This window comes from Amphiura filiformis, chromosome 8 (assembly GCF_039555335.1).
Source record: "Amphiura filiformis chromosome 8, Afil_fr2py, whole genome shotgun sequence".
In the NCBI taxonomy this organism is placed as follows: Eukaryota; Metazoa; Echinodermata; class Ophiuroidea; order Amphilepidida; family Amphiuridae; genus Amphiura; species Amphiura filiformis.
This window is the reverse complement of record NC_092635.1, coordinates 43269100-43296238: the sequence shown is the minus strand read 5'-3', so window position 1 is coordinate 43296238 and position 27139 is coordinate 43269100. Positions and strand designations below refer to the sequence as shown.

Here is a 27139-nt window from a genome sequence, read left to right as displayed (position 1 = left end):
TATTCTATTCAAAACGCATACTCCCTCTGTGGAATACATTAGGTCAATCTCCCACAGGGATAGTGTGGATTTTAAATGGAACAGCCAATTGTAACAATTTGGGTTCACTCATTCCAGTGGAAATTAAAATGAAATATATACAGGGTGTCCCAGAAAAAATTACCGAGTAAATAAAATTGAACGTAAGTCAAGAAATAGATATCAGAATCAAAACATTTAAAATGTAGCGCAAAGCCTATTTTATTGTGCATCACATACGAAAATTTTATTTGATTTGGTTTACTGGTTGCAAAGAAATTAACGATTACATAATTCGCGCATCAATGCAGTTCATTCCAAGTTTGATCAACAGGCACTTTTTTCATACTCGCTCACCGCTTCATAAAGTTTGTGTATCTCATTAAATTTAGTCCACGTTATCTATTTTATAATTCGACGGTGTTATGCTATTCATGCTTTCACTGAAGACGAATAAAAGTTTGTCCGAGAAAACTTTGATTTCTCCAATTGGAAGCTTTCCAACTTTAATTTTTTAGCTTGTGCAAATATATTATATTTTAACTTTCCAAAGAACATTTGAGCCAAGAAAGACAATGATCAAGTGCTTACAGTTTTGCGTGTGATTTTTGATACCATGCGACAATAATGTTGAAGTTTTAAAAGATTTAGACTTTGCATTACAATTTCGAGTGAGAAAGATTTTAAGCCAGCTGGTATTCTGTACATGTATGCAATAATTCTTTATGCAACATTTATATCAACATTAACGAGCATACTGAGCATCATCTGACATGCAAGCTTTCATTTTCAATATCGTGGAGATTTTCAAATTTGAACACAACCTAATTAAACGTTTTGCAAGAAAGAATATTTAAAAAGAACGAAAAGGATTTCACTGAACAAAATATGAAGCAGATTGACAGTTAACCACTAGTGCGCATTGTGTTGAATGATCTTTCTTTCAAACTTGGGAATGAAGTGATTTAAGGCATGTGTTATTTAATCACTCATTTCTTCGCAATCAGTCAAACGATTCCAGTAAAATTAAAGTATAAGATGCAAAATAAGTTGGGCTACACGCTGATTTTTAGATTTTTGGATTCTGATGTCTATTTCTCGACTTACGTCCAAATTCATTCGCCCGGTAATTTTTTCTGGGACACCCTGTATGTTAGATCATAACTTAAGTTGAAATGTGTGTCCTAATTCGTAGCTCAAAAGAAATCCCCCTCATTCCAGAAAATACGTTGAATGCAAATGTACCTCATTTGATATAGTCATACATAATATAGTGACACTTTAAGTTGATTTGAATAATTTGGTTATAACCAAATATCCATATTTCTAAGTAATACAGAAACGGAACATAATTGGGGCTATACGAGTAATAAACATTCATATACATTTAATACGAACAGTCAGGTAATAAGCTTCAATTTTCATTACGTGAAAATCAGCCTTAAAAGAAATATAAATTAGAACTAAACACACATTTATACTTGTTAATAAAAAGTGTCAAAACTAATTACGTACAAAATATAAAATGAATATGTTTTAGAGCGAAATATTTTTCGCATGAAAACAAAAGACGTGCTATTTCCTAGATATCTTAATTAAGAAGCGATTATGACTTCATTGAATTTACGGTGTAACTGTCAGATGTTATTTTTCCAATGAATAATCGTTAGACGATGAAAAAGTAAATCCTGTTTTATGGGCCCGACCGACCCAGATTACAAATTGGGAAAGTAATTTTTCCTGTGCCGACCCAAATTTTGAAAATATCAGGGCCATTTGGGATGGAGGGGGTATTTCCTAAAAGTGCAAAATAATTGCAGATTTTGATGATTTATGGGGTTAGGCCTATTTATAAAAAAAGCTCGACCGACCGACCCTACTTGAAAGGTTTGTCCGCCCGTAGAACATGTTATTTTTTGTCGCCTCACCGGTATTTGATATCGCAACATAACACCTGGATTAGTAATTATGTTCTATATCAGTTTTATTAAAAGGATGAAATGAATGAACCCAAAAAGCTAGAACCACAAGAACAGTAAAAGAGGAATCAGAAGAAGAAGACGAAGAAAGAGAAGAGGAAAGAGAAGAAGAAAGAGGAGGAGAAGAAGAAGAAGAAGAAAAAAAGAGAAGAAGAAAGAGAAGGCGAAGAAGATGAAGAAAATGAAAAAGAAGAGGAAGAAGAAAAAGAATAGTGCATAATGGAATTTTATATAATTGACTGTATAATATTCGCTATAATTGTAAGTGTGCTATAATTCCCACATCAAAGCTTAAGTACTCTCAGAGCCACATTTTCCCAGTATTTTGTAACACCTGAGATGACATCGGACACAGGAGAGTGCTTTCAGAGTAAGAGGTACGTCCTTCTGTTTTTTAATTTTTAAAATTCGAGATATACATGTACTGTATGCCAAATTATGAAAAATTTACCTTAAAATTAATTTTAAATGTATAGTATATCTTTCAAATCTTAATCTTGTGTTTTACATAGCTCATTAAATTGATTCTAAGTCAGCTTAATATTTAGGTCGAGGATTCAGGCTATATCCATTATAATGCAGTCAGCTTAATAAAAATGAGAACGAAGGATTCAGGCTATTCACTCGATAATAATGGACTTACTGACCGTTTTGTTTGTTTCATCATGTTCATTGCATGCTCGCTATTAAACTCATTTCAAACTCGCCTCTTCATACTTTCGTTCAAATTTTTTAATTTGTTATTCTTTTTATCAAGAATTATTACATAATATTGATAACAACTGTCAATGAGGTTTTCTGATTATTTTAAGCCGAAATAATGAGGTAAAATTAACGAAAACCTCTTAGCCACTTAACTGTGCAGCTCTATCGGTGAATTGGCGCATAAAACAGGCGATCCCCGATTTTAATTTAAAACTCTTAAAATTTTACTCTAATTACATGGTATTTAGGTACACCATTGGGTATTCTATTACCTCCACGACCCATTATTCAAAATCGCGCACTGTGATTGGTTGAAACGCGTCACGTGAGAGCCCATTATTCTGCAATAATGGGTCGAGCGCCGTAACACATTCTACGCACAGCATCACGCTTGGTTACGCGTGCAATATTTCCGCGATACGCGCTGCCGCTTACGCGTACTCGCTCCACCTTGAAGTAAACAACTGAAAATATTTGTGCCAAAAAATGATATTTTCTCTTTAAATTGCACTATTTTCTGGTAATAGAAATAGAATAGAAATAAAGGGTGCAGCATTATCCTTTACACGCAAATAATGTGTCCTCGGCAGTAAAAACGTTTAAATAATGGGTTCGGCTGCGCCTCACCCATTATTTACGTTTTACTGCATCGGACACATTATTTGGGTGTAAAGGATAAAGCATTTACCCTTTATTTCTTAATTATAATCGTGCAAATAGTAGAAATTCGAAAACAATTGAGGGCAAATCATTATTGCTTTTAAAGAAGTATATTTTAATGGTACGCTTCAGTAGGTATCCAAGAAAACAGCTTATCCCCAAAATTTCAGATTTTCCGATTTTGCGTATGCGAGTTTGCTTGATTATGTGTATTGCACAGGCTCCATGTGCCATTGTGCTGTAATTTCGTTCTATTAACAGATCTTGATACAAATTTGACGATATTTTTGCCAAGCACATGATTGAAATGAATCTGCAAGAATTATTTTGCCCACAAACATTATGTAGCCACAGGTTTCCGATAGTTTACAAATTTCAACTTAAAAAAATGCGGGTGGGGGGGATGGGGGAGGTGTGAGGCTGTAGATCACGAAATGCCCCTTAAGTCTGGGTAGTTTTTCATTACGTGAGAAATACACTGCTCTAAGCATTGGGGTTTCCAAAGCAAGACCCAATTATGTGAAAGGATAATTTGACAGAATAGACTGTGATCACAACTTGGGTTTTTATTCAGAAGATAGCATGACTGGAATAATTGAGTTTGATTACCTATGACATTTTTTGTTTTTAAAAGTGCAAAATGTAGTCAAAAATCACACCAGATTTGCCCCGTAATAAACCCTGCATTTCTTTTGGGGTGTAAATCACATTGCTAACATGACACGTTTGGTGTAAGGATTTTAGTACATAACTTAAAAACCCTTTTCAATTTATGGCGTACATTTACTACTGGTATTACATAATACATTTTACATATTTTTCTGGGAGGCGACGTTTAACTATTGGCGCATGGGGTGACACTATATTCACCGTTGTTCTATTCGGTGTAGAAGTGACATAATAATCAGATTAACTACCATAGCAATAGATGAATACAATTTTGACTATATCGCCCAGCACTACAAGCAGGTTGCACTCTTCACCTGTGTATGTCTGCAATCACAGATTGAATACAATACCGCTCTTTTCAAAGATACTAATCTTACAGGTGCGAGTGATCAGCATGGTATGGTTCAATGCATAGGTACCACGTGAACGTTGTACTGCAGGTCGATATAGTCAAAGGTTGTATTCATCTATTGCTATGGTAGTTAATCCAATTATTATGTCACTTCTACAGCGAATTAGCAACGCAAACCTTTGACAAGTCCCGTTGGTTTGCTCCTCTCCACCCAGGTATATAAATGGGTACCGGCATTCTTTAATGCTGGCAAGGTAACAGATTCGCTGTGGAGGAGGTGTAGCGACCCCACAGCATCATTACATGGAGGAGTCTGGCCCAATCGCCAATGAAAGAGATATGGGCACTCCGTTCACGGTTTATATACAGGTTCGCCTCCTTTACTTACTTTTTTTTTACATTCGTAAGATCTGGCTATCTCTATATGCCCCATTTTAATCAGTAATGACCCACGTGTTTGACTCGAAACTCTTCTAAACAAACCAAATAAACAAACACCTGACAAAAATCACCAATAGCAGTGACATATTGCCAATACATGCTTTCGAAAATCGAGTACCCGATTTTGCACACTATTTGCAACAGCAGGTATTATAGTGCTAATCGTGAAGCTTTGATGACAGCTCTGGTATAACAATCATTGTGCTCTAGTATCACAGACAATAAATATCATTGTGTTATAATATTTTGTATTTGAAAGTCTGAATTTGCTCTCGATAATTCCAACCACACTGTGTCTGCTTAACAGCCTGGAGAACTCATGGTTATTAAGGGATCTAAAATGAGCGTTTATTGCGTTTCGACAGTATTTTTGTGGGACATGAGAGCACCTCAGACCTATCGAATTGCATTCTGAATACGAAGCATGTCTTTCTGATATCAAATAATTTTCATTTTTGAAAATCACAATATAATACAAATTTTATGACAAATTATAAAAATTTGATATTTTTCAAATTTTGATATATAACAGTCCTCGAAGTAAATTATATAAATCTAATGATATATTCTTAAAGTGTATGTAGCAGGGAGGAAAAGCCGACGGTCAATTGAAAATTTTGACCTTTCATATTGAAGATATGGATTTTTTCCCTAAAAGACCTGATTTTTTTTTTGTGTGTTGGGAAAAAAATCCATATCTTCAATACGAAAGGTCAAAATTTTCAATTGATCGTCGGCTTTTCATCCCACCTACATACACTTTAAGTATAAATCATCAGATTTATAAAGTTTACTTCAAGTACTGTTAAATATCAAAATATCAATTTTAATGATTTGCCATAAAATGTGTATTAAATTGCGAATTTCAAAAATCAAAATTATTTGATATCAGAATGACTTTCTTCGTATTCAGAATACAATTCGATATGTCTGATGTGCTCTAATGTCCCAAAATAAATACTGTCCAAACGTTCATACCCCAGCCCTTAACTGCAAACATGGCAAACATATGCTACTAAAAGTAGTATAGTGTGTGACTCATGGCTTCGGCGCTCGCTCTAGGATCGATCATAGAATCTAAAGATTTGACCTCTGGTGGTGGTATGTTGTTCCAATTCTAATGGAAACATTTTGGAGACTATGTTTAGAGTGTCAAATTTGTTAGATTAACTTAAATTTGTGAAAATTATTTCAAATAAATATCTTGTAATTGCAATCTTGTAATATTGTAATATCCTGAAACAATGCAAAACGAGTTTTGAACAATGCAGTGTTGATGAATAGAATTTATGTTTGCATTGCGGTGCGATCAATGCACATGTGCATGTACTTATTGCGTCAATATACATGTACTTATTGCGTCAATGGATGTACTAATTGCGTCAATGTCCCTCTCAGTCCGCGACAAATGTCAATTGAGTTTTACAATATTACGTTTAGTCACATCCCAATGAAGATGCTAATTCAAAAGTTGCAGATTGCTCCAAAGGATGTCCTATTGATTTGTACAAAAAACGTTCTCGAACAAGAAAACTGAGCACTGAGCTTTCCATTGATAAGAACATTGAATTGCAACCTTTGACATTGTTCCTCCTTGGGGTCTTTACTGTTTCTTTAATTAACAACCGATTTCAACAAATGAGGTCTTGAAATCTGGGCTAAAGAGACCCGGTACATGTATTAGCTGCTGTTTTTAATTTTGACATATTTGCCTTTGTTTAGGATATGCAAGGATAAATATAACTGGTACCTTAAATTATTTTGTTGTCTGTAATTAATGAATTCTACCTTATCATTATGTAAGATCTGGTTATCTTTTCCATCTGTTTAATCAGTAATGACCCAGTCTGCCGCCTGGACAACCAATTCTTTAGAAATGCTTAGTCGCGCTAAAAGTCGATCGATACATGTAAAAATCAGCACAATTCAGAGATACACCTTTTTGCTATGAAATTAATTTTCTCGGTCAAATATAAAGCAATATTTTTTTTCTTCTTCAGTAATGTCAGTTAAAAACTTGGTGCTTGGATATACATTTTTTTTAAAATCCTGGTGTTAAAATTAAGCATCAAATTGTGTCTTTTAGTGTGATATTTTTGATTTTTATAGGCCTTGAATTCGCCTGCGAGCTTTTTACGGAATTCATGTTTTAGCGTCTCAAACTAACATAGTTTGCTAAAGAAAGATATTTCCCACCTCTGTAAAGCACATCGTGTGGGTCTATATGTTATAGTTTTGTCAGAATTTCCGTTTTGTTTTACCCTTTTTCCATTCAGTCTCCGAAAATGTCAAACTAAGTAAAAGTAGGCAATGGTGAGTACTTTTATCTCGAGAGCAACCAGCAGAAATAGTCGATATTTCCTTTGTTGTTATCCAGGTCAATTTTTCATTGAAAGCAAATTGCCCGACCAGCGATTAAATCCCCAATTGGGTGTTCTGGTTAAACATGATCAGTAGGAGCGCTATAGGTCTGGGAATTTCTTTGCTATATTGAAGTTCTGGCAACACTATAGCCATGCCGGTATTCCTATTAAACCCAGGGATATCGATCCACAATGCTAGTACTAGCCTTTAGATTTCACGTGTTGATTTAGAAATTTTTTCAGCCGACAGTGAAAGATGGTGAAATCAAAACGGAAATTCTGACAAAACTATGATATATAGCTCACGGTGATGTGCTTTAGAAAGTTGGGGAAAATCCTTCATTAGCGAACTATATTACTTTGAAAAGCTAAAAGGTTGATCCAAGAAAAAGCTCGCGGGCCGAGCTGAAGCCTATAAAAATCGAATATCTTACACTAAATGACTGAATTTCAGGCCTAAGTTTAACACCAGGATTAAAAAAAAATCAGTATCAAGCATTATAGTTTTTCCAGCCATTTACTGAAAAATGAAAATTATTGCTTTTCATTTGGCTGAGAAAAAAATTTTACACTGAAAAGGTGTAACTCAAAATTTTGCTCATTTCAACACCAATTTCGATCGTTTGTATTGCCTCATTAAATGACTGAGTGAGCCTTGCAGAACAAAAGAATCGGTTGTGCAGGTAGCTGACTGGACCCACGTGTTTGACTCGAAACTCTTCTAAACTAAACCAAACAAATAAACACCTGACAAAAATAACCAACAGCAGTGACATATTGCCAATACATGCTTTCGAAAATCGATACCCGATTTTTCACAATATTGGCAACCGCAAGTATTATAGTAATTATTGTGAGGCTTTGATGACAGCTCTGGTATAACAATCATTGTGCTCTAGTATCACAGACAATGAATAACATTGTGTCATAAATAGTTCGTATTTATTTATTTATTTATTAACCATATTTAAACAGGGTAACCTACTCAACAAATATTACAATGTTGATTTTCAGTAGGGCCCTGAGACAAACATATAAAAGCATTAAATACACGTAGATTATACATTATTAAAGACCATAAAAAATTGAGCTTACATAAATATTACACAGCATTAAAATACCTTATATAAATATTATACAGCATGAAAACCAAGTTTTTGTAATTAAAAATAATTCAAAGAGCTACACGAAGTATTTAAAAACATATGACATGTATGAGCTGCAGAATTAGTTGTGCTACAATTTCAGGTCTTCTTTGAGTTTCTTTTTGAATTGCATTAGTGAGTTGACTTGACGAATATCTTTCGAAATAATATTCCATAATACGCTACCTTTGTATTGGAAAGAGCTTTTACCATAATTTGTATTGCACTTTGGAACATATAGATCGCCATTTACACTACCTCTAGTGTTAACAGAATGAATGCTATTAACTGGACGAAACAGATCATTGAGGTAGGAGGGTGCAATTTCATTTTTAACTTTAAACATCATACATCCAGTTAAGAAAATAATACGGTCTCTTATATTCATGAAGCCTAAAGTACGTAACATGTCGTTTATATGAGTTCTGTATGGTACACTTAGTATAATTCGCATTGCCGTGTTTTGGAGTTTTTGAAGCTTATTTAAGTTTATTACACTGCAGCTACTCCAAATAGTAATTGCATAATCAAAATGTGGTAAAACCATAGTGTTGTAAATAGTAATCAGTGAACTTCTCGGGACAAACGGCTTAATTCTTCTCATGACTGCAAGACTTGTACACACTTTACGACAAATATTGTTGATCTGCTCTTTCCATTTCAAGTTAAGATCAATTTGAACACCAAGATATTTAAAACATGTGACATTTTCAATCTCAACATTATTCATATACACTTTAACATGATTAATTTTACTAGTTTTAACAGGTGTACCAAGTAACATAACTTTTGTTTTCTTCACATTTGCTTTCATAAGATTATTATCAAACCATTTACAGAGTGTATTAAGATCTTCATTTAGGTTATTCTCTATTTCCTTAACATCTTTACTACAAACATAAATCAAGGTATCGTCGGCATACATGTCAACAACTGAATGTTTTAGATCATTTGGCATGTCGTTAAGAAATAAAAGAAATAAAAGTGGCCCAAGTATAGAGCCTTGTGGAACTCCTGATGATATAACATGGGGCACAGAAATGGAATTATTAATAGAGACATATTGGGTACGTTTGGTGAGATATGTTTCAAACCATTTTCTTTCATTATCTTTAACACCCAATGCGTGCATCTTTTGAATAAGCAGTTTATGATTTACCATGTCAAAGGCTTTACTTAAATCTACAAAGACTGCTCCAACATAATTACCATTATCTATATCTGTACTCCATTTATCAATCGTTTTAAGGAGAGCTGTACAGGTGGAGTGTTGTTTACGAAAACCAGATTGACCTTTGTACAAACTATTGTTATCGGTGACATAATTATATAACTGACTATGTACAATCTTTTCCAGTAGCTTAGAGCACACGGGTAAGATAGAAATGGGCCTGTAGTTGGAAAACTCATCTTGATTACTACCTTTATAAATGGGAATGACACGAGCTATCTTTAAATCATCTGGGAAGCAACCTTGTTTAAGAGACATATTGAATATCTTGCAAAGGATAGGAACAACAGCTTCTTTACCATATTTGAGAAGTTTTACACATATGTCGTCTAATCCACTAGCTTTCATTGGCGAGAGAGAATTTAGTTCGTCCATAACTTCCGCATTTGTGATCTCAATAAATTTAAACTTAGTGTCAACACCTCACCTTCGAACATTATTTGAGTTGTTATTATTTACATTACAAGAATTTGACATACCAATGTTCGTGAAATGTTCATTAAAATCGTTAGCTAAGTTAAGATCTCCCTTAGATGTTGACGGAAGAGTGCACGTGGCAGCACTACCTTTCTTACTTGGAAGCAATTCTTTAAGTGTTTTCCACATTTTCTTTGTATCTCCAGCAGAGCTATTGATTTCATTGGTGAAATAGTCTCTCTTTGCATCTTTCATCATCTTATTTACTTGATTTCTGAGAATTTTATATTCATCCCAATGTTTATTTCCAGCAGCACCATTAATTGCTTTTTTGTGATGATAATCCCTGTCATGCATTTTCGTAAAAATATCATCACGGTTTTCTAACCAAGGACAAATGTTGTCCTTAAATCTGATAGTTTTAATAGGAACATGGCTGTCACAAACCTTGGTAAACTTACTTACAAATGAGTCCCATGCTTCATTCACAGGCAGAGTGTCATCAACAGACCAATTAACGTCATTTAAATCATTCACAAATTTGAATGTCTGAATTTGCTCTCTATAATTCCTACCAACAGCCTGGAGACCTCATGGTTATTAACTGCAAACATGGCAAACATAATGCTACTAAACATTGCTACATACTGCAGTTACTGTCCGTTTTCCTATACACAATACACAGTGCTCTTTCCCATTGACGCGTGACCTTTACAAATAGCCCTACGTTAACAGTATGGGGATATGACTAGTTAACGTCGCTGTGTGAAAAATAACCGGCCAATATTAAAAGTACTCTTCTAAAGTTCTAGAAAATATAGTTTTTAACATGTCCTAAATTTTAGCTAATTTAGATGTTTGGAAATATTCGTACTTTGGTGTTTTAGTTAATGTTATAGGTAATAGTACATTGCCTAGTTAACGTCGCTGTGTGAAAAATAACCGGCCAATATTAAAAGTACTCTTCTAAAATTCTAGACAATATAGTTTTGTAACATGTCCTAAATTTTTAGCTAATTTAGGTGTTTGGAGAGGGTCGTACTTTTGTGTTTTAGGAAGGATGTGTAAACGACAGATAACACCAAAAATATGAAGAAATTATTTCCAAACCGTGTTAAGTCAACAATCATTATGTTGCTCATTTTCAAGAATGCTGGTTTACAAAAAGCACGCCATTGTCTCATTTCGTGAACAATGGTACACATACCATTGTTTCCTTTCGTTTCCTTTATAATCGGTTACCCAACTGAAGCTTTAATACAAACTTTATTGCGATATCGCACATGAAAACAGTCACATGTGCACAGCCAGAGAAGATCCGATTTAATCAGTTGAGCTGTTTCAATGAGTGTTATCTTGGTTTAATAGCTTTTAATGGGGTTAAGTCCTGCAAAGGTCGAGATGAATTCTACTGTAGACATGACTGCATCATGAAAAGTAGTATACAGTTAGGACGCGGGACTACCAATTCTTTAGAAATGCATAGTCGCGCTAAAAGTCGATCGATACATGTTAAAATCAGCACAATTCAGAGATACACCTTTTTGCTATGAAATTTATTTTCTCGGTCAAATATAAAGCAATATTTTTTTTTCTTCAGTAATGTCAGTTAAAGACATAGTGCTTGGATATACATTTTTTTTAAATCCTGGTGTTAAAATTCAAGCATCATATTTTGTCTTTTAGTGTGATATTTTTGATTTTTATAGGCCTTTAGTTCGCCCGTGAGCTTTTTACGGAATTCATTTTTAGCGTCTCAAACTAATATAGTTTGCTAAAGAAAGATATTTCCCACCTCTGTAAAGCACATCGTGTGGGTCTATATATTATAGTTTTGTCAGAATTTCCTTTTTATTTTACCCTTTTTCCCTTCTTGCTCCGAAAATGTCAAACTCAGTTCTTTATCTCCAGAACAACCAGCAGAAATAATCGATATTTCAATTGTTGTCAACCAGGTCCCTTTTCCATTGAAAACCAGGATTGCCTGACCAGCGATTTGGTAGCCCAAATCCCCAATTCTGGTAAATGAGGTGAATTTTGGAAATTTGCTCCCGTCATAGCCTGCAATTTCAATTTATAGGGGCTATGGATTCCATGATTATGAAAACCATTTTGTCTGTTTGTTTGTTTGTTTGTTTATTTATTTACCTAGGATGAGGTCCTTGGGAAAATCCACTGTCCAAAGCTAGAAAAATTCGCGTGTTATTAGAGGGGATTTTAATTTTCTGTCCCTCCTATCTCCAGGTGAATTTTGAATGACCCCCCCCATCGCGACTTGCGTTCGGGTTTGTGTAGGCCTATTTGTCATAATTTAGCGCTATAGGACCTACTTTCTAAATGTAGGCTATAGCTATAGCCGTGCTATATAAATATTATAAGGTACCGGTATGTAATATTATGTAGGCCTATGGGGGTGGGGTGGGTACTCAACACATTTTAACCATGACTTACAATGCAAGGCTCATTGTTGCCATAAATGATTTTTCCTTTAGGTCATTATAATAGGTTGTTATAAACTTCCATGTTTAACCTTGTATTGTTTTGGCTGCTTCATTATGACTTTCGGTGGGTTTAAGCAATTTCAAACAAACACAAACAAAAGGCACTATACCCAGTCACCTTCATGACAATTGAAACACTAGGTAATTTCTTTGCTATATTGAAGTTCTGGCAACACTGTATCCAGGCCGGGCACCCAGAGATATCGATCCACAATGCTAGTATTAGCCTAAGATTTCACGCGTGGATTTGAAAATTTTTCAGCTGGTAGTCAAAAATTATGGAATCAAAACGGAAATTCTGACAAAACTATGATATATCGCTCACGGTGATGTGCGTTAGAAAGTTGTGAAAAATTCTTCTTTAGCGAACTATATTACTTTGAAAAGCTAAAAGATTGATCCAAAAAAAGGCTCGCGGGCAGAGTTGAAGCCTATCAAAATCTTACACTAGAAGTTTAACACTAAGATTTGAAAAAAAAATCCTGACATTTACTGAAAAAATGAAAATTATTGCTTTTCATTTGGCCGAGAAAAAAATTTTTACACTGAAAAGGTGTAACTCAAAATTTTGTTCATTTGAATACCAAATTCGATCGTTTGTATTGCCTTATTAAATGACTGAGTGAGCCTTGCAGAACAATAACAATCGGTAGTCCCGCGTCCTAACTGTATAGTGTGTGACTCATGGCTTCGGCGCTCACTCTAGGATCGATCATAGAGTCTTTAAATTTAATCTCTGGTTGTTCCAATTCTAATGGAAACATTTTGGAGACTACGTTCAGAGTGTCAAATTTGTTAGATTATCTGTATTTTGTGAAATTTATTTCAAATAATGATCTTGTAATCCCAATTTCATTCCTAAAACAATAAAGAAAACGACGGCAAATATAGAACAACTTATAGTGTATTTACTGTGCAAATAACCCCTTAACTGGCTCCACAGTGTAATGAGAACTAACCCTTTGTTATGCTAAATAGCTACCCAATTTTACGTGATGAAGGCTAACACTCGCCATACCTCAGTAAACATCAAAAGAGTTTTTGCCAAATGCCAAATATGGGCACTATGATCAATATTTATGAATATTGCAAGGTACCTAAAGGGGAAATAGCCGGATGGTGTCCAAATTTGGCTAGAATATGCCTTATGGTCGATACTATCGAGTGAGTTTGATATATTTATGAATGAACTGAAGTATAAATGGCAGCACGCCGTCATCCACATTCACTACGAAACAGTGAAATGTTAGGTACCTGTGTCGGTGTTTTAATTTTTAAATTTTTTTTGTGCATGTAATATGAAGATAACATATTCAAATCAATATTAATTGTGATATTTTGGCCTAAATACATTTGTTTAGCAAAATACGGCTTTCGAAAGGAGTAGATACGTGCAATTTGCCTATACCCTTAAGTGTGTGATTATTACGTAGTCAATTCAGCTCACACGGGTGAATAGGAAATGTCCTCTAACTTTTGCTAATGCTATTCAAGGAACCCTCCGAGAAATCTCAAGTAAGTTTACCTTCGAGCATGCTGATGCCCTTTCCACTCGTGCTGCAAAAAGGACGGTTTTTAGGTCCGCTACAGACTTTTTATTTCGACGTAGTATCATTCTTCTAATCATGTTTAACTTCTAACGAATGGTTGTTGACATAACATCTAGCCTATACTGTAATATATTTCCAACAGACATTCGACAGGAAATATAATTGATTTTCCGTCAAACAAACATTCGTTTTATACGATAAACATAATTTAGATTGAATAAAGAATATTTGTTGAACGAATATTCTACGTCGGATATTTGGAGTCTGTCTGCCCCTTAATAACGTGGGTTTGTGAGGAACATCCTTTTTCTCAAGCAGCACTTCAGTTCCGGATTTTGCGTGAGATTCAAGAGAAGTTATAAATTATACATGATTTACTTTCACAATGAATTATTTAAGTACAGCGCGTAAGGTACATTTTGATAAGCATTACCATGATTACTTTTTAATTCAGCTTCTTTTCCAAAACGTGCTTTCACGAGAAACACTGGAATTAACTTGTCATAGTTTATTGATTTCAAATAGTCAATATCATTTTGAAAATTAATTTTGTGAAATATTTTGAAAGATGTCGTCTGCAACTGATTTTAGCGGGAAATAAGTTGAGACAAATAGTAGACATACTCCCGTTAAGCAGGGCATGTTTTATGTATGTAAGTAAGTCCAATGTAGTCAAGATATAAAGATGATACAAATCTGACATATTATCGGCGACGACAAATAATCCTGATTTATGATGGGCAGGTGGTCTTGAGGTCGCTCGGGATTTTTTCTTTTAAAATTGTTTTCCGGATTAGGCTAAATGACCTTAAAAATCACCAAAACTTTTCTGAATTTTATTTAAAACTTTTTAGTCAAAATGTTTTCACTTATGCCAAAATAACGGCTGTTTATTAATTTCACACAGATAAACAAACAAAAATTCCCAAAACTTAAAATCTGCAGATGGCCGGGCCCATAGAACACTTGGGTCACGTTTTTTTCGTTGCCTAAATCAACTTATCTCACTATACAGAAACTGCTTTGCACAAGTCCTTAGCGCGCCTTGAGGAAAATACTATTAACATATTGTCCGTGTTAAACTGAATTCATTTATATATGGTCAAGATGTTATGAAAAATTTATATGTTTTAGAAAATTGATTTTGAAGCAGCTGATTTTGGCGGGAAATAGGTTGAGGCGAATAACATTTGTCGAGAGAGAAAATACGTGATACAAACCTGCAAAACCAAAACTAAAGAGTCCTTCTTCACAGGAACTGCTTGCCACAATCCTTAGTGATGCCTTGAGGCAGATGAGGACGGTTACACCTGCTAATGACAGCAGAGTATTTGTAGGGCTCGCCATATTGTCACAATACTTGCGATGATGGTATCGTCCTATGAGGAAAATAGAAAGAAAGACATGTGAAGTTTTATAGAAATTTGCTCTGATAGAAATTGGTCAGTTGTGTGAGTGTACATGGCCCTTCTTATAATCAAGGAAAAACAAGAGGCAGCTCTTAGGGATGAAATCAAAACTCGACCGCCGGTTGACCGCCGGTTGACCGGCGGTTGAACCGCATTTAAATTTTTAGAACAATTGAAACCGGCTCCAACCGGACGGAACCGCCCGGAACCGGCGGTCGACCACCAGTTGAGTTTTGATTTCATCCCTTATTATTTCGCTGCTCCAAAAACGAAAAGTTCAGTAGCTTCTACTTTTTATCCCGGTGTAATATGGTTTCATGTTACAAGAACCCCATTGGAAATATTAAGTCTTTATGGATTGGCTGTTATCAGTTGTCCATGTTCTATACTTTCAATTGCATTTATTTACACGTAGTTTATGTTTTCTTATCTTCTGAATCTATTGTAAATTTGTTATGCAATGTCTTATATTTGGAATTAGAAGTGAATACAATCAGAATTACAACGCGTAAGTCTCTTCACTTGTTTGTTTTTACGGGTTTACGTAATTCAATCTTATATAATTTTTCGCCACAAATGAATGGAAAGTCTGGATTGTTTGCTCTCAAGGCATTGTTTGCTCTCAAGGCGTACATGGTTATGTAATATGCTCTAAAATAATATTATTTCCTGACAAATAGACTCTTATTATCATACACTTATTAATCATGATGAGGATTGGTAGACGTGAAGATGTATACATGAAATATGTTTAGCTAACCTAGAAACGGGTTTCGCAACAATGGTTTGTCTCGCATGTTTTTAATAACCCCAATCGCCAATCTAACTTCCGGTTTTTAGAGCAGTTTTGAGGTTATTGTTTCCTCTGCCCAGAGTGCATCCAGATTTGTTATGTGCTTTCGTTAAGATCAGGAGATATTCCGGACGCGAGGGTGCAGAATTCGGAGAAAGTTAGTCGGTTATCGCATAAACACCTCATATGGAAGATATGGCCTTAATCTCCCACACAAGGAATGGGTGATACCTGTGTGGAAGATTAAGGTTATGTCTTCCATAGAGGATGTTTGGATTTCAACTGGAATAGCCCGTTTTTTGGACAGTGAAAGATAACAAATGAGATAGCTAAAGAGTACATGTATTGGCTGCTGGTTTTGACATATTTATCTTTGTGTATGATATAAAAGGGTGAACATAACTGGTACCTTAAAATTTTTGGCTGTCTGTCTGTCTGTACATGCCGCAATAAAAATACAGTACCTGCTGTTTTACTTTCTTGTAGGTAATGTATTTTAACTTCACCGTTTTTACTGACACATGTCTACCAAGTAAGAAGGCCATATCTGATTTGTAACGTATTAGCACATAATGCCCTTTACTTTCGAGTGCAGACATGCAACCGATAATGGGCGGCTTTCACTAGTAGCCGTTTTTGGTTTCTTCTTTGCTTCGAATGATGAGCAATAAGGTCGTGAAATGTCCGTGTCAATTATATCAGAGAGAAACACTAGCCGTGGCACACGACCCGTACAAAGTGACAGCCGACGACATAAGTCATTTACTGGTGAAGAATCTTCATTCAAGTGCTTTAATTAAGCAAGAGTGGCTTTCTCAATGTATGGTACAACTGGAAATTGGAGCATGAAGTACAATTATATGCTATAAATAACGGATAGAATATCTTGCATGCGCTTGATAAAGTTACATTTTGTTTGAATCAGTGAACTATTTAAAATGTTTTGATATCCTAAGCCTTCTATCAACGTATAGATATTCCATCTGGCACGCTATGATGACGCTCGGAACCACCAAAATGATTTGCGCTAGTTGTAAAACCCTTCTTGCACTCAATTCCACGAGGACAAACAATGATCGCTAACCATCGAGCCTTGACGGCAGGTAGTTGTTGAAGTATCATGCACTCTCAGAAAAATAGTTCTAATTAGCCTTAAAGAACCCTTTTTTCCATTCTCAAGATTTTTTTCTTTAAACCGAAAAATATGTTCTTTAACCCTATATGTAGAACCATTTTGGCTTTTATAGAACCATTTTTGATCCGTTATGGGTTTATATAGAGGACAGATTTTAGAATCCTTTATTCTGAGAGTGTGGTTTTTATTTTTGCTCATGTGAAAATAATTACCCGTAATAACCTTTAATTACCGAATAATAAAGACCCGTGAAAAAACCAAAATCACTGGTCATATAATTATATTCGTCAGTATACCACAATAGCACCAAGCCCTACTGTGCTATTGATTGGTTAAAACATTAAAACATGTGAAAGATTATTGGATGACGACTATTATATATGACCGGTGATTTTGGTTTTTTTACAGGTCTTTTTGCTTCGATTTTTCAAGACGCTGTCTACGTAATGACGTACGGATCAATAATGTAGCGTTGTATTCAATAAGATAAAACATGCACATACTATATGCGTGCTTTTGTTTACGTTAAACACGTCAAATTAAAATTAGTTTCCAGAACATTGAAAGTCCCCTGCGTGCTAAATATGTTCACTAAACCACAATACACATTACACATACAAGACTTCTGTCTTATCATTTGTAAGTAGATGATCTGACTGTAGTCTAGTACTCGGTCAGTATTACTTCGGGTAATCATTATTTGTTTCCCGATCTCACAAGCTATCAATGTATTTGTAAACATGTAGGTGATGTCCTTTTTGGTGATGCCGCAAAGATAATCAATATCTGCTGCTCAAAGAGCTTCTAGTGGGCATTATCTCATTTACATAACAATGATAATGATATTGACCCCCTGATATTTAAAGATTTCACCTGATGTCAAAGTGAGGAAGGAGACTGTTGATCGGTTCAGTCACTTTTAAATATACATGGCAAAGTGTATCCAGGTCAAAAGAGATTGGTTATATCACAGTTTCTGGACAATTGACTATTAATCCAATTTAGGTTGCTCTTCGCAAAACCCTGTTGCTGATAGGCGTATATCCACACGGAGGCTGAGAAGTAAAGTTGCCGGAAAATTCAAGATGTTATTCTCGCGCTAGGATCATGTGGTTGCACTAGCGCGTATAGCGACCACCCCCACCCCACCCCAATTAGAGGCTTCATTCAGAATTTCGGACCATGTGGACGTATTTGGAGTGTCATTCCCCTATAACAATCCGTGGTGTCGTCCTACCAAAAAACTTGATGTATAGGCTGACATTTATGAGTTTTAAGTGTGTTGCCATGTAGTCCCACCACACTATACAGCAGGGGAGGAGGTAATTTGAAGATTCAGTGGTCTAATGAAACCGTCGTGACGTGTCAGTAGAGTGGGTGGGATGTGACCCCATTGATAGATTTTGTCTGCAAATTGTTATTCGGGCAAATCATGTGCTCGTCGACAAATTGCAATACGTCGTAGAATTGTTAAGTGAGCGTTCCTGGTTGCAGGAGACGCTGTACTGCAATAGCAATAAAAAGTCGATATCTTCCCCTCCCCTTCCGACTTGTCTAGTGACGACCATGGTTATGTACGATGGTTAGAGACACTTAGAGTGTCGCGCTTGGGGTGACAGATCCTTAAGGCGACGATACCCTAAAGTTTTAGCCCGTCTGAATACGACTAATTTGAGTACTAGCTTTCTGACAAGAGTTAACCGTAATACTATGCAATCAGTTTATGTCAGTACAGGAGTTGGCCCTTCAAATTTATTATTTAACACCTCGCGGACATGATGAAAGCATTGACGCTAGACGCTACTTGAAATCCAGCTGCAGATTATTGCCTTGGATGTAGCCCTGGGGATACAGACTTTTAATTAACTTTGACCAGGGTATCCTCACCATTCGAGATTCGAGACTATGTACGTTTATTATAATGGCTACGTGTATATTTACAATAATGTATCAATAATGGGAGAGAGTATAAGGAATGCATAGTGTACCTGCTCATAAAAAAAGTCTGAGTCAGTTGACTCTTTTTGGTGAGTTTGTCCATGAGAAGACAAACTCAGTAATAAGTTAAATGAATCACTTGACTCGCTTCAAATGAGTCAATTGGCTCATTAATGAGTTAACTGACCCACATTGTCCAATAATGAAATAGTTTAAAGCTGCTAATATTACGATTAGAAATTGCCTGTGTAAAGCATGCTATAGATTGTTCTCATTCTCTGATCTCCATAACAGTATTTTGTCTGTTTCAGTTTGGTCTGGATTTATAAAGATATAAAACTTAGTCGATGTTATCACCATCGAGCGCCGAAGCTGTTCAAGGTTATGTCAAGGTCGTCTTAGTATAGATGTTTGAATTGATACAAATTTGGTCGATGTGATCACCATAGCGTATCGAAAATGGTCAAGGTCATGTCAAAGTCATTCAAGTATAGATTGGTCATCAAACTTGGTTGATGTATTCAGGATCAGAGTTGGAGTGAGGTCCACGAATGCATTGGTACTCAAAATAAAATGGATGCTATGTATTAAACAAGGGTATGGAACTTTACTTTCCTACTAAATTACTCAAAATTCATCAGACTGATAAACCGTGGATCACTCCACATATAAAGAAACTCATATCAAAACGTCAAGCAGCATTTGAAGCTCATGAAACCTCAAAATGGCGCCAGTTGCGTAATGAGGTGAAGAGAGAAATTGAGAAAGCTAATTAAGTGAATTATAATGCAGACAGAGTGAGAAAGTTGCAAAAGACTGAACCTCGTAAATGGTATCAACAAATCAAGTGTATGCTTAATTCCAGTATTTCTGATCTTGACATGCACATCCCAGGAGTGGATAGGGCTAACCACAAGTCAATGGCTAATGCCATTAATTCCAAGTTTGTGAGCGTGTCCTCCCATGTTAATCCCATGGATCATTCTGAGCTTCCAACCTTCTTGCCCGCTGTGAAACCTGCCCCCGTTCTTTATCCATGGGATGTGTATAGCGAGCTTAAGAGAGTTAAAACTTCAAAATCAAGTGGCCCTAATGGAATTCCTCCCAAAATCATAAAGGAATTTGCTTATGAACTGAGTGGCCCTTTAACAGATGTGTTGAATTGTTCCTTTGAGGAGGGGATTGTGCCACACCAGTGGAAATCTGCCATTGTTGTCCCCATTCCAAAGCAACACCCGCCCAGCATTGATAAAATGAGGCCTATATCACTTACTGATTTTTTTGCTAAGGTTGCCGAAGGGTTTGTGGCAAAATGGATTGTGTATGATATTGAACCATACATAGATATTAATCAATTTGGGAATGTCAGTGGTATAATCAACATCCCATTACCTGATCAATCTTGTGCACACACTTTTCCAAGGTTCAGACAAACGCAACAATGTAGGAACGGTAGTCCTCACGGACTTCTCCAAGGCATTTGACCGGGTAAACCACAATATAGCTGTTGAAAAGTTGATTGCTTTGGGGGTCCGGGGGCTATCGTTCCTTGGGTTTGCAGTTTCCTCAATAATCGCACTCAGTGTGTGAGATATAACCAAACCTTGTCTGATTATGCCCCCTTGTGTGCTGGTGTCCCGCAAGGTAACAAACTTGGTCCCATCATTTTCCAGTCTGTCATCAACGACGCTGCTGAAGGTTGCAGTTCTAACTACTGGAAATATGTCGACGATCTCACATTCGTTGAGAACCGTGCGTGAAGTGAGAAAGGCAACCTTCAGTCTGATCTTGATGACTTCCTGGACTGGTCTGTAAGTAACCACCTGAAACTCAACCCTGACAAATGTCAAGCCATTCAAATCTGTTTTATGAGAAACCCACCTTCTCATCACATTCTGAAGATAGGCCATTCATTGCTTTCTTTTGTTTCATCTGCCAAAGTCCTGGGTATCTTCATACAGCAAGATATTAAATGGGATGCCCAGGTGGATCACATGTGCCAGTGCGCTAACAAACGCCTCTTCATGCTCCGTTCTCTGAAACGTTTTGGTTTCAACGTTTCGGAGCTGACCACAGTTTACGTTGGTTACATACGTCCCCTATTGGAATACTCTGATGCCATTTGGCATTCATCGCTCACTGTCAAACAATCAAATACACTTGAGCGAGTCCAAAAAAGGGCATATAGAATCATTTTGGGTGCTAATTATATTTCGTATGATAATGCAGTTAGTGTATGTAAGCTGGACTCTCTCTCTCTCTCTGCCAGGAGGGAACAACACTCGCTTAAGTTCGCGCAATCGCTTGCTAAATCAGAGCGTACCAACATGTTGCTCCCTCCTAGTAGAAGGTAGAAGTGAAGTCCATGGAAGACAGCTGAGAAATGCAGCCCATATCTCCAAATTGCGTGCACGCACAAGCAGATTTGCTGCAAGCCCCGTTCCCTACTACATTAATCTGTTGAATAAGCAGTAGTAGCTTGTGTGCTGGTGGCTTCCCATTGTGCCCTTTTGCATCTCTCTGCTGTTTTTCCATGCCAAGTTGCCTTTTTTTGCTTTATAATTATGTGTAATTGATTTCTTTCATAATATTTGTTTATTGTCTCTTGTATAATACAATTCGGCCGCGATGTTGTGCAGGTTAATAAAATCATATCATATCATATCATGTGATCATTATCGACTGCTAAAAATGGGCGTCATTCGAGTATGGGCCAAAATGTTCAAGGTCATGTCGTCTATAGATTGTTGGATTGTCATCAAACTTGGTCAATGTGACTGGACCTTTTGGTGTACAATAGTGATCACACCGCCAAGTTGATGACAACCCATTAGATGATTTTGACATGACCTTGAAAATTGTTGGCGCTCAATGGTGATCACATCCATCGAGTTTGATGACAATCTAACAATCTATACTTAATTGACCTCAGATGACCTTGACATGCAATTTTTGCGCGGTTCACCAATGAACAGTTGTTGCACCTTTAAAAAACGAATATAACAATCACAATTCTGTAAATTATGGGCTAGGACACACCCCCTATAGAGGGGGTAACTTTTCAATAAAAGAAATGTCTAGATTTCAAGTTGCTTTATGAAATCAACTGGAGTTCAAGCAATTAAATGTATGAAAAATATCACGAAATTGTCAAAATGAGCCTCTCAAATTGATTATTTTCAAATTATAACTAGTTTTCTGCTGGATTTTTTTGGTAAAAGTCTGGATTTCAAACAATCACGACTAGGCAAAAAGTCCTCTATACCAGGCCTCTATAGGGGGTGTGCGTCTATTTTATGGAATAACGCAATTCCCAATTCTAATTTGCTTGAGCCATAAAGTAACGTTAGATCAAAGTATTCTAGCCAGAATACTTTGGTTAGATGTTGAAGGTGGATTTATAATCAAGTCGCTGAAATGTGATTTGCGAAATTAACCAATGAGCTCGACGCTTTGTTGTTGTTTTGTGAAAAAACATCTATTGATTGGTCATTCGCCCGTTTACAGCGACCAGCGTAGAATTTCAGCTGATAGGTATATCATGTGTACCATGTATAGAAACAATATTCCATTCCCAAATGACCCTTACACGGTAACATTAAATCGAAAACTTGCCAGCAAATAACAAATTTCCGGATGTATAATGCCCAATTTAATTTTGTTTACGCAAAGGTAACAATGATATTACACGGGTTTTATCTGCTTGTTGATCATATGAATTCCCACTGGTTTTGCGATCGGAAATAGCATGACACGGTTACGTAAAAAATCCCTATAAAAGGGAAAGCCATCATCCATGAGAAGGAGATCTTGAATATATTTTGATGCTCATGTTAGCCTCATAGACTAACAACATTTTTCAAAATCCCCCACACAGCACGAATCATCCGTGACGTGATTGGGCAATCATCTGAGCCCTTAAGATCTCACACCACCAAATGGTATCATAATCATATGGTTTTACGTGCTGAATGCATTTCTCAGAAAAACTTATAGTTGGCCTAAAGTAAGCATTAAAATGAGCAGAAATTTGCATCACTTTGGCTAAATTTGGATTGGTCATTATCATTAATATCAAATCCTGTAAGTGTACCACAGATGGGAGAGATCGAGTATTTTTTTAATGATTTTAAACAGCCTCTTTTTTACAGAAACACTGACATGATTTTGCCTGTAAATTAATTAATTCTCAGACATCATAGACCATGAGGGCCAGTCGCATAATAACGGTCAACCTATATTTTTCCCAGTCAGAGGGAGCAGGCTAGGGCTAATTTCAACCATCATAGCTGTCGCTAAGAACTGAGTCGCTTATTATGTTTTCTTGAGATTGAAATTATGGGGATTTATTTGGCGGTGTGATCTCTTAATTGGTTTCTTGACAAATTTCCTATATATAAGAACTACTGTATTAATATTTTAATATTTATACATTTAAAAAAGTATCTAAAGCACTTTAAAGAAGTACCCAGTGCACTTTAAAAAAAAAATACCTAAAACTGAAAACAAACAAACAAAAAACCTGGCTCCTGTCCTCCCACTCGCCTATATTAATAATCCAAATCGGGAAATCTGAATCTCGTAAAACATCTTATTGCCACCCTTATGTAATCCACTTCCTTTCAACGTCACTCGCATTCTTGTATCTTTTAATTATTACGAAATCGCATTTTAGATCTGTTTTGCGATAATATTTGTAATATTGAGTAACTGCTGGCTGGTTCAGAATGCGTGGGTTAAGTCCCCTTTCCTGTTTTATTCACCCCTCTTGTTTTCCCCATCCTTCCTTTTTCCTTGTTGAGATGTATTTTACTTGTTTATGGTTAAGGGAAAGTGGGGGAAATGGCGAATAGTTTTGTCAGGGGGTTATTACTCACAGCTATATAATTCTACCAAACAAAATTAAGTCAGCGCAAACCGCAAGGTTCTGACTTGTATGGAATTTTTTATTAACACAATATCTTGCTATTTGAAGCTATGACGTCACAAATAAAATGACAGTCTCCACTGCATGATATTTTCAATTTCAATCAAGATAGATTAAAATTTAATTTTGATGCATTGAATTGGATTTGAATCGAAATGATTTGAAAAAAAAAAAGAATTTGATTCCAATTAATTAAAAAAATAGGGGGAGAGAATCGAATTGGAATTGTAATAAATATATGAAGTAGAGAATTGGAATTGAATGTATATAAGTTCAGTGGCAAGCGAATTGAATTTGAATCGAATTGAAATCAAAAACCTGAATCGAAATAACATTAGTTATTTGTGAGGTGTTGGTAGTTAAGGGTGCAGTGGGGTGTTTGATATGGCGGTGGGTACGTGATGGTATTAATCACATTGGTTTATTTTGTGAAAGACATCTGAAGACATGAAAGTCTACATTGATGTTTTTTTGCTCAGGTTGACAAGGTGCGTGATATTATTGATGAAGTTGGTTTATTCTTGAGGCTTTCAAAGACAGGAAAGTTTCAAAGATCAGTACGTGATGATTTTTATCAAGTTGGTTTATCTTGTGAGGCAAACCGAATACAGGAAAGTTGTATTTTGATGGCTTCCTTGTTGTAGAGTACAAGTAGGTTGATCTGGTACGTGATTATATTGATAATGTTGGTTTATTTTTTGAGGACATCCAAAGACAGGAAAGTCTACTTTGACGGCTTCCTTGCTGTATTGTACAATGTGTTGATCTGGTATGTGATGATATTAATAATGTTGGTTTATTTTATGAGAATATCCAAAGACAGAATACTATGATGGCTTCCTTGCTGTGGAGTACAATGTGTTGATCTGGTTCGTGATGATATTGAAAACATTGGTTTATTTTATGAGGACATCCAAAGACAGGAAAGTCTGCTTTGATGGCTTCCTTGCTGTAGAGTCATATATAGTTATTTATTTTTTATTATTACTTTGAAATTGATGGCTTTAATACGATGAGTTGATTAGGTGCATGAAGATAATGATAATGTTGGTTTATTTTGCGAGGACATCTAAAGACAGGAAAGTCTACATTGATGGCTTCCTTGCTGAAGAAAACAATAGGTTGACATGGTACGTGATGATATTAGCAACATTGGTATATTTGCTTATTTGCTTTACATTGAATTTTGACAGGTAAAAAGCGTTTGCAATCACAGAACGTGTCAACGGGTTATATTTTTATATGTGTTCTGTTTCAAAATAATCTTTCATTTCAGATCATATCACTTGATTTAGTTTACAAAGAGTTAAAGATCTTGCTTATACCAGATACACTAGTGGTATATCATATTCTTACCGACAGCAGACTTCCTTGGTATAAATTATTTACATCACGCACTCGTACACATTCAACTGTTGTGTTGTCATTGCTGTTAACGTAGGAGTGGGCGTCTAGGTTTAAATCAAATACCGCTCAACAAATAGTGAAATATCTACTCGCGCTCAAAATGATTGCTGATTGACACAAACTAGATTAATTGGTTTGTTTCATTCTAACCAGTCAACATTTTAAACTACCTACCAACGTCTGTATCAAAACATAAGTGTGTATTAAAGGTTAGTTGCTAGGCTGGGACTAACAACTTGAATGCTATCACATAATTGTTTGATAACATTTCATAACATATAATTTCTGCGTACACTGTCACATGAATTGTATGAACATTGTGAACTTTGCTGATCAAAGATCAAACCACTTCTAACAGCTGAAGTACTATACATACCTATAAGAACTTGGACATAATACATATGCTTTTAAAGAAAATAATTATAATTCTTTGTCTCGGCTTCATCTATTTCACAAAATCAAAATAATCGACCCCAAGACCACTCCATCGGCGACCAGATTTGTAAGATTTTATAGAGTTAGGGTTAAGAAATATTTCTTTGGTGTTGTACAAACTTTGCATGGAAGTTTTAAAGTTTTAGCTTTTATTAATTTTTAGAATGCGATTTGTGTTCTTGTAGACGTTATAGCAGAGATGATAAATATATTTAATATATCACATTTGCATTTGATTTATTAGAACTGTCATTTTAAAAATCACCAGATGTTTAGGACATAAAGGGAAAAGCTTATTACATCGATTGAAACATTGAAAACAAGCCTAATAAATATTTTGGGCATAAACCATGGATTTATATTTTAATCGCTAAAATAAGCGACACCTCTTAACCAATGATTAGGTTCGATATTTTACGCGTAAACAGTAACGAGTTATATCACTGGTCAGGTTTCAATGTGTTGCGTTTGTCACAAATAATTTGGGTATGCTTCGGTTCACTGGACAATTAATACAGTACATTAAAGTCAGTTCAGGTAACGCAATCAGTAAGGCTTTAGACTTTGGCCTGGTGCATGGTGAATGGTGATATGAGTTCAATTCCCGGAGCAGCCTCTGTTTGCTTGCGTGAATAAAATTATTGAACTAACTTAAAAGTCTTGTATTTACAAGGAGATTGACCCAATTTATAGTTTCATCTCCAAATCGTACCCCATCAATATTGAGAGTTTGTCATCTGCAGAAAGCTCACATAATTGGTCGCTCGGCAACGTCCGACGACCCTATACTGGTTCGGATGAGCAAAATAACCAGATGCGTGGTGATATTGAAGACAAGAAAGTCTACCTCGGAGGCTTCCACGCTGTATGTAGAATACAATGGGTCGATCAGGTGCGTGATGATAATGATAACACTGGTTTATTTCGTGAGGACATCCAAAGACACCCTAGTCTACTTTGATGGCTTCCTTGCTGTAGAATATAATAGACCAATGTCATCAATATCACTATGCACCTGATCAACCCGTTTTTCTCTACTTTTACTGAATTTTCTAACATTTGAC

General features: G+C 35.9%; 1 protein-coding gene across 1 annotated transcript in view; it reads right to left on the bottom strand.

The window, feature by feature from the left end:
• The window catches only part of LOC140159567 (uncharacterized), a 158127-nt gene that overhangs the window by 37293 nt on the left and 93695 nt on the right, over positions 1-27139 (bottom strand). Inside the window, exon 4 of the mRNA XM_072183059.1 lies at positions 15252-15410. Coding sequence (XP_072039160.1) covers positions 15252-15378 — 127 coding nt within the window. The 5' untranslated portion in view covers positions 15379-15410. The remainder of the gene's footprint in view (positions 1-15251; positions 15411-27139) is intronic.